General features: G+C 43.8%; 1 protein-coding gene across 1 annotated transcript in view; it reads right to left on the bottom strand.

The window, feature by feature from the left end:
* Nucleotides 1-3,268: 3,268 nt before the first annotated feature.
* Nucleotides 3,269-9,299, bottom strand: part of SLC22A15 (solute carrier family 22 member 15) — a 73,280-nt gene continuing 67,249 nt past the window's right edge. The window contains exons 11-13 of the mRNA XM_006161405.3: nucleotides 8,372-8,444; nucleotides 5,399-5,587; nucleotides 3,269-5,108 (exon numbers count right to left, since the gene is read on the bottom strand). Of these exons, the coding sequence (XP_006161467.1) occupies nucleotides 5,016-5,108; nucleotides 5,399-5,587; nucleotides 8,372-8,444 (355 nt within the window). The 3' untranslated portion in view covers nucleotides 3,269-5,015. The remainder of the gene's footprint in view (nucleotides 5,109-5,398; nucleotides 5,588-8,371; nucleotides 8,445-9,299) is intronic.

Below are 9,299 nucleotides of genomic sequence, written 5' to 3'. Positions count from 1 at the left end.
AAATTCTCTTCCTCTTCCTTCTCCTCTTCCTCAGTTATAGTATCCATTTAGAAACTATAATGGAGAAAGTAATCAGAATAAATAATTTGAGATGAATATTACCGTATTTGAAATTAACGGCTGCTCTTAGACAATTTTCTTCCTTATAAACTTCAGAATTAAGATTTCTAATATAACTATGCTTCATTAGAGGCAAGCCTATTATGAATATAGCAACTCATTTCAGGTCACTGTTCTGTTGCTTTGTATTATCAAGAAAACGGGGGCAGGGAGAATGAGACTTGAAAGCATTTGCTGATCATAGTCAATCCTTTCCTCAAAAAGGGTCCTCAGTGTGGCAAGATGTAGTCTCTGACATAATTCTCAGGTTATTAGTCTTTCTTCAGTACACACTAAAAGAATTAGAGGGGGTTGTCTGGCAGATCCCACTCCAGCTGCAGGCAGTGTGAACAAGTTCCAGTCCCTCTTCTTTTACATCCACATACATATCATTTGTTCCTGCTACACAATTAAGTGGACGCATGCCATCTGCAATAGCAAATAAAAAAGTAAACATCCTGTATATATAATAAAATGCACCTATAATAATAAAAGTGGCTCTAAGAAACAAAAACGAATGAACACTAACAACTTGTAATATCACCACCAAGAATAACTTAACATCAACAATTCTGAAGCCTTCTTCTGAAGCCCTAACCATCTGTAGTGACAGACATTCACCACCTTGTCAGTGCCTCCTAGTGGTGAGGATCGCCCTCTTGCCTCTCCAGGATGCATGCCTCCGGCTGTGCACAGTGAGTGAGTTCCAGAGGATGACCTCTATCAGTGGGCTTCCTTTCAACTTAAAGAATATCAAGAATTTGTATGGAGGGGGACCAGCAGGTGGTGTGGTGGTTAAGGTGCTGGATATTCCAACATGGCTGACCACAGTTCGAGCCCTGGACCTGGTGGCTTGCTTTCTCATTTTCCTTCTCTCTTTCTCTCTTTCTCCTCTCTCTCTCTCTTTCTCCCCTCTCTCTCTCTCTGTGTGTGTGTGTGTGTCTCCCTCTGGGCAAATTAAAAAATAAATGAATGAATAAATAAAATAAAATAAATAATTATATAAAAAAAAAGAATTTGCATGGAGGTAGGCTTCCTCAATGGCTCAGTAGTAATGCACTGCTCAAGGGATTTTTGGATCACACACGGTGTCTGGGTTTGTATCTGTGGTCAGTGCACCTGAAATGCATCTTTGAATATCATGCAAGTGCCCAGGATCCATTGGGCTGGAGGACTGGAAGAAGGGGATTATGACATAACCAGACCCTGTGGCGGTGCTTCTCTCTTACAAATATGTGCCCCACCAAATTAGAGAAAAAAAGAACTTTTTTTTAGGAGGAGTAAGTCTTATTGGAAACTCTTTAAATTATGACATAGTAGTTGACAAGTATTTCAATATGTATTTAAGGATATCAATCATCTACTAAAAGTAGCATCACAATTTGCATAAAAGTATCTTTCTATATTATATTCACTTAACTGGTTCTCCTAGAAGCTTTCCTTTTCTTATTTATTTGCTGTATTTTATTGACTTGCTTTTCTTTTTATTATTTTTATTTATTTATTTATTGGAGAGTTTTTTGCTATAGGGTGCTCACCAGAAAGACAGAGAGAAACAGAGAGACAGAAAGCAAGAATCACCTCCCAGGGGGATGGCCACGTCACAATTGCTTCTCCTTCTTTCTCCTCTTGAGATCTTGGGCACACATGCACACACGCCCAGCATGAGTTTAAGCCACCGGGTCCAGGGCTCGAACCGTGGTCAACTACATGGGAGTCCAGCGACATAGCCATTATGCCAACTGCTGGTCCCTTGACTTGTTTATTTTCAAATATTAAAGAATGTTATATTGCTTGAAAGTAGCCAAATTGACAAGTTCTAGGTTTTCAATGAGCTGTGCTTTTAACTCAAAATTAGGAAACTGTAGTACAGTTTCTTTCAGTATGTCTGTGTGGAAAGAAGGTTCTAGACAAGCTGTAAATAAGACCTTTGACCCTGGAAACCCTGGGGATTCCTATGTGTCTTAAACTTGTCTTGCTGCTTTTTAGAAGAAAAGATATTTAATTTTGAACAGAATAAAAACTAAAACAGGATCCTTTTTCACAAATTATCTCCACAAACAAAATGTTACCTATCAATTAAAATAATTTTTCCAATAATTTAACCAACACAAATGTACAAACGTGTACATTCTCTTTTTTCTTTTTTGGGGGGAGAAGTTTTTGCTATAGGGCGTGTGTGCTCGCCAGACAGACAGAGAGAGACAGAGAGACAGAAAGCAAGAAATCACCCCCTGGGGGGATGGCCATGCCACAATCCCTTCTCCTCCATTCTCCTCTTGGGATCTTGGGCATGCACACACACGTGCCCGGCATGAGCTTTAAGCCACCGGGTCCAGGATGCGAACCACGGTCGACTACATGGGAGTTCAGCAACATAGCCATTATGCCAATTGCTGGTCCCCAAATGTGTACATTCTCTACAGTCACTATTCTTCAATAGTTATTATCAAAAGGAAAGGGACCAGCAGTTGGCATAATGGCTATGTCACTGGACTTCCATGTAGTCTACCGTGCTTCAAGTCCCAGACCCAGTGGCTTAAACTCACACTGGATGCGTGAGCATGCATACCCAAGATCCTGAGAGGAGAATGGGGGAGAAGGGAATGTGGCATGGCCATCCGCCCTGGGGGGGTGACTTCTTGCTTTCTGTATCTCTGTCTCTATCTTTCTGGTGAGCGCATGCACCCTGTAGCAAAAACCTCTCAAAAAAAAAAAAAGGAAAACTAATCTTGTTTTTATAAAGGCAGTGGAAATAAAAAAACAGCAACTAATAACTTGACTAGACTGCCTAAAAAGAACCTAAATTTAGTGACCCATCTGACCCGAGCAGGTGACAGCCCAGCCAGACCAGCCTTATTAAACAACACACATTAAAACTGTGGCTTCCCCGCTCCCTCCTCCCACCCAGTGCCTGAGAAAAGAAGAAACCCAGTGACATAGCTGAAGCCTCCATCACTTAGCCAGAGGCAGAGGGAGCCCCTGTGCTAGAAAGAATGCTGCCTGGTAGGTCTTCAAATGGAACGAAGCCGTAAGTTGTCTCTCCATATATGGGCCTATGAGTGACACATCCTATAAACTTCTAGCTTATAAAATTTTTTCACATTTTTTATAATAGATGTACTAACTCTTATAAAGCCAAGAGAGTCACACAACCCAAAATGACGTGTTAAGTCACTGTTTTATTTTAAATGCCTGACGGTTACAGAACTTCCCCAAGTCTCTACGTTCGTTCGTTCTGTTCTTCCTCTCTTCCCAACAGTGAGCAGGTCTCCACTCCCCAGAGGAAGCCAGCAGGACTCTACAATATGGGGGCTGGGTGAGATATGCGTGGATTTGCAAAAATGACGCTGGGAGTAATTCCACATCTCCCTCACGGCTGGAAACAGTGACACTGATTGGGTCCTTACCATGTCTCAGCCAGTGTTGTGGGCACAGCAGGGAGAAACAAGAAGTACTAGAGATGGGCCCCGTTTATGAAGAGTTCAGTACAGAATAAAGGGCGTGACGACATTCACAAAACCCCTTAAATACAAATACGATGGCGCAGGCTGGTTCCGCGCAGACCAAGAGTTCAGTGTGGAAAGGGGCAGGAGAGCCCATGGAGCCAGGTGTAGATCACGCCACTGCGATTTCCAGAAGCTTTCATGACGGCATCATCTCTGCGTGCGATTTCTTCTTCACAAAATTAGAAGAAATGGAAATTCTGAAAACACAGACATTGTCCCGGTTGGGAAAGTGACCTAAAGCAAGGCTGCTCAACTTGAGGTTCCTACTTCTCTTTGATCCAGTGTTTAGGTTTCTCAGGGAAACACGCTTTCAGCACATGATTTTGGGAAACTAAGTATGATTCTGACGTATTTGAAAACTGGTAGCACTTACTGTAAAACCATCATTTCCTTTGAAATTACCGTGTGTTCCAATTCTGACTAAGTAGGTGGGACCTGACGTAGGACAAGAAGAGTTCAAATTCATAAAGGCTGTCCAAGTCTCCCAATGCAGAGGACTGAGAGCAAAATAAATAACTGGTGGAAGATCATTTTAATTTCTCCCTATTAAAAACTGAAAGTGTTTTTTTTTTTTTAAATATATCCAAATGCTCAACATGTCACTTTCAACTGCCTCTGCAGTGATAAAGCTTTATCATTTACTGCACACGGTCCTAAAGTTACTGTGGCACTGGAATCTTAGATGGCAATGCTTCTGGAGGTGTGCAGAAGAGAGAATGAAGAAATGACACAACTAAAGCACCAGAGGGAGCTGACAAGAAGCCACAGCTATGTCTCTGACTCAGGGACCTGCTCTGGTGCAGTGGGCTTTACTAGGGAATCACCTGTGGGACCCAAGGAACAAGGAGCCCAGTGTACCAGGAGGTGGGAACCACACTGAGGGCTCAAGGTCATTGTAGAGGGAAGGCTGATGGCTTCAGAATTCACGGTGACCTCTGTGAGCCTTTCCGAGGGCACACAATTAAAATGCTTAAGACAACCTGCATCAGAAGGTTTCTTTAAGGGCAGATGTCGAATATGGCATCAAGATTCATCTTAAGGATAACTCATCTTATTCCACCTAAGTGGTGAGATACCTTACAAACCTGCTTTTAGGCCACGATGAAGAAAAAACATCATCGAGCCCCTAGAAATAAACCAGCCTACTGCTCTGGAATGGGCTATCTGCCCAGAGGTTAGGATTCTGAGCTGGACTTCAGTTTCTGGACAAATGGATGACTATTCCCTCAATACTCTGGTGTTGTCTTTCATAACGTCTCTTCTCCAACTTCCTTTGGGCCTGAAAACACTAGTCCATGCCAAGTAGGCTCAAGCCACGCCTGTCTTTCTAGACTTGGTTCATGGGACAACCTGCCTTAGCCAGGCATAGAAGATGGTCCTTTGCTTCTGAAGGTGGACTGTGGCTCTTCACTTGATCATCTGGGTCTCTTCGTCTGCGTCGTAAAACTCTTCCTCTTCCTCACTCTCGCTCCCCATCGTGCTGCTCTCCTTGTCTGCGGACTGCAACAGGAAAGGAGAGCAGGCCCATAAAGTGATGTCCTGACATTTCTAAACGACAGTACCATCCAGCTACGCAACGGACAAATGTATGTTTAGGACATCGATTCCCCAAGAAACAGCCCCTGCAGTGTTCTAAGGGAGCTAGCGAATCACTGATCCTCTATTTCTCTGAAGAGGAGTCCACATTCGCTTTCTAGCAGTTGTCCTCGGTTTGATTTCATTTAACAGAACATCTTTTTTCCCCACCATTATCATCATAGATAAAACTATGGAGAAACCACTGGCCTTACCTGCGGGGCATCCAAGGCCTGTAGAGACAAGGCCTCCTCCCCCAGTCTGCGGTAGGAATACACCTGGAGGTCGGAGAATGTCTCCAGCAGTGGGCTGTTCAGAGTTTCTGGCAATAACAGACTCAGGAGGCCCGAGGCCAGGCCTGTGGCTCCGAAGACAATGAAAGGTAAAGACCACTGCACGTACTTCTGTGGGGGCAGGGAGTGGAATGAAACAAACAGAAACTCAGCCTCTTCAGCAGGTGACATCACAGACTGTGACAGAGGAACTGTCCTGTTTACTGCCTAATTTGCACTTTCCCCATGACTACACTGTAAACCACTTTTTTTTTTGTTTCCCTCATAGAGAATTGCCCTGGGAAATCCTGGGTGTGAGTCCTCAGAAACAAAAGGACCCTCCTTTATGCCTCAGGCTAAGGCAGATTACCCTGGAGAAGGATTCCTGAGGTGTGTAGAGATAAGAGTCAGTAACTACTGAGAGACAGCCCTGGTATGTGGGGCAGAAGGAGCAGGTGGTTTTTTTAATGCACACGGTGGGCATCCTGGGAAAAGAGGTCAGAGTTGTATCTGAGCAGGGCAGGCCCACATGCCCAGAGGTCACAGGAAATCTGTTCAGCTTTCATTGCAGGCAATTAGCTTACAACACAGAGAACCCCACACACCCTTCAAATAAGAGACACTCCAAAATATTTGCTGATGGTGGCTCTTTTTTTTTTTGTTATAGGGCATGTGTGCTCACTGGAGAGAGAGAGAGAGTGAGAAATCACCCCCAATGAGGAGATGGCTAGACCCCAATCTCTTCTTCACACTCCTCTTGGGATTTTGAGCACGCACCCACGTGCCCAATGTGTTTTTCAAGCCTCTGGATCTGGCTTGAAGTTGGCTATGTAGGATCCAGCTGCCTTAATCTCCTCACCACTTACTGGCCCAATGGTGATTTTTTTTAAAGTTCCCAACCCTAGAATTAACCAAGCCATCCACATATCTTAACACCATAACTGAGAGGCCCAGAGATTCAAGGTTTACAAACTCTGAAAAGAAAAACCGTATCACGTATCTATGATTTATAAACTACTTAAATTGAAAATGGTAAAGGGCTGGTGATCTAAGCAATGACTTCAGAGATTAAAAATATTTTTAGAGATATTTAAATATTTCCTTTCAATACAAATGGGTTCAGAGACAGCATAAGAAATGGTTGCTCTCAGGCTGCTGCATGGAAACCGTTCTAAGCTGATAAACATTCTAGAGTTACTGCACAGGAGGTGCTAAGCTGTATGGTCTCCTGGTTTGGTCTTCCAGATTCTGTGGGCAGCTCCTACTGATTAGGATTTCCTAATTTTTCCACAGTGCAGAGATGGGGCCAGCTGATGGCATGGTGTTTAAGCTGGCTGGATCCCACATGGGTGACTACATAGTTCCAATCCCAAACCCAGAGGCTTGAAAGACACACCAGGTGTGTGTGTACATGCCCAAAATCCAGAGAGGAGAATAAGGAGAAGGGATTGTGGTATGGCCATCCCTCCTTAAGCATGCTTTTTCACTTTCCCTCTTTCTCTGGTGAGTGTATGTGCAAAATTATTTCTTAATTAAAAAGAGAGAGAGAGAGGAGAGCAGTGAAGGAAGGGGAAGATGAAGAGAGAATCTCTCACGGCTAGCTCCCGACATGCAAACACACGTCCAGCACTGTGGCTGTGTGGCTGAGGCTAGGAGAACACAAATCTTTCCCCTCTTCTAAACCTGGCAGGGAGCAACAGGCACACAGTGCCGGTACCACGGTGCTCTAGGAGAGGCACCGAGTGGGACGTCTCAACAATAAACAGCTCTGTCAGACACTCTTCGCAGAGTGAAGCCGGAAACCAGCATGAGTCCTTAATATGAAGCATCTTGGGACCTAAAAGTAAGCATGAGACGTGGAGAGGACATTCAGAAAAAGGCAGAGTGCTGAGACTCGGAAAATGCAAGGGCCACAATGGCATTTCATAGGCATCTTGTAGTAGGAACTGGTGAGTTAGTTACACAGCCTGGGTAGTGAGCAGTTGTCTGCAGAACAAGTTCACAAGCCCCACACCAAATCTAGTCACTTTTCAGTGAGTCTCGGCTGGGACAGTCACAGATCAGACTGAGGAGAGACTTGTGCAGGGGCCTCCTGGTTCTGCCACAGAACCTGAATATTTTTTTAAGAATTATTTAATTTAATTTAATTTATTTATTTGTTTACTTATTTTTTTAAATTTGACCAGAGAGGGACAGAGTGAAAGAGAGAGAGAGAGAAAGTGAGAAAGCAAGCCACCAAGTCTAGGACTTGAACTGCCATCAGCCATGTGGGAGTCTACTGCCCTTAACCATTATGCCACCTGCTGGCCCCAGAACCTGAGCATTTTAAGACTAGAAGAATTTGAGGGCTGTCATTTGGTCTATGCCCCTTTCTTCTGAGTATGAAACTTAGAAAATGTCAAAAAAAAATTAACATTAGCATGTATTAGTAAGCATACCTCTCATCTAATTTTCTTTTCTAAGTGATATGCTTTTGGGGAAGGTATTTAACCCTTTTTGTAGCATTTCTCATCTTTAATGCTGGAGTAACAACACCACCTACCACACATGGCTATCATGAGGATTAGACGTGATAATATACATGAAGTGCTCAGAACGGAGCCCAGCATACAGCAGAAGCGTAATATTTACTTACTGATTAACTTAGACACAGGGACAGGAAAAGGCGCAATGGCATTAGCTGACCCTTCAATGAATACAGACGAACTAAAACTCAGACCCACAGAGGTAAAAGCATCCTTGTTAAGAGCCTGATCTGCCCTGACAGAGTACAAGATTCTTATCTACGAGGCACGAGGTTCACGTTTGCATCAGCTGATCTTCCAGGACATATGTTTGTTACCTCTCTTTACTCAAAAGCACAAACATTTCCAAGGCAAGAATCAAGAAAAACAAAATCAGGAGGTACAAACCAACCAGAGAGGGGATGAAGGGAGCAAGAATCCCACCAACTCGGGAAAACATGGAACATGTTCCAAGCCCAACGTTCCTGAAAGGCACAAGAAAAAGTTAAAAACAATTAGTTCTAGGAAGATGATTCAAAGACCCTGGGTTGGGAGGTGGGGGTGATGAGCCTAGAATAATATATCCCAAAGCAGAAGCATAGACTCTGACAGGGCAGTGCTGCCTACTAGAACTTTCTGTGATACTGAGAATGCTCTATAATTACACTGTCCAAAACGGAAGCCACTAGACACATGTGGCTACTGAGCGCTTCTCAGGTGGCTGGTGAAGATGAGGAACTGAATTTTTAGTTTTTAAATTTTTTTTTGAGAGAGATTTTTGCTATAGGGTGCGTGTGTGTGTGCTTACTAGAGACAGAGAGACAGAAAGACAGAAATCACCCCCCAGGGGGGATGCCACACCATAATCCCTTCTTTTCATTATCCTCTCAGGATCTTGGGCATGAACGCACATGAACATGGCCTGAGTTTTAAGCCATTGGATCCAGAACTCGAATCGCAGTGAATACATGGGAGTCCAGTGACATAACCATTATGTCATCTGTTGGTCCCTAGTTTTTCAGGTTTTTTTTTTTTTTTTAAGGTTTTTGCTATAGGATGAGTGTGCTCACCAGAGAGAGAGAGAAAGAGAGACAGAAAGCAAGAAATCACCCCTGTAGGGGCAATGGCCATGCCGCAATCCCTTCTCCTCCATTCTCCTCTCGGGATCTTGGGCACGCACATACATGTGCTCAGTGTGAGTTTAAGCCACCGGGTCCAGGACTCAAACCACGGTCAATTACATGGGAGTCCAGTGACATAGCCATTACGCCAACTGCTGGTCCCCAAGTTTTCAGTTTTAATGAACATAGGTTTCAATTTAAATAGACACACGGGTTAGT

The sequence above is a fragment of the Tupaia chinensis genome, unplaced genomic scaffold (assembly GCF_000334495.1).
Source record: "Tupaia chinensis unplaced genomic scaffold, TupChi_1.0 Scaffold138517_1, whole genome shotgun sequence".
Lineage (NCBI taxonomy): Eukaryota > Metazoa > Chordata > Mammalia > Scandentia > Tupaiidae > Tupaia > Tupaia belangeri.
The sequence above is the reverse complement of the archived record's forward strand: the minus strand, read 5'-3'. Positions and strand labels throughout refer to the sequence as shown.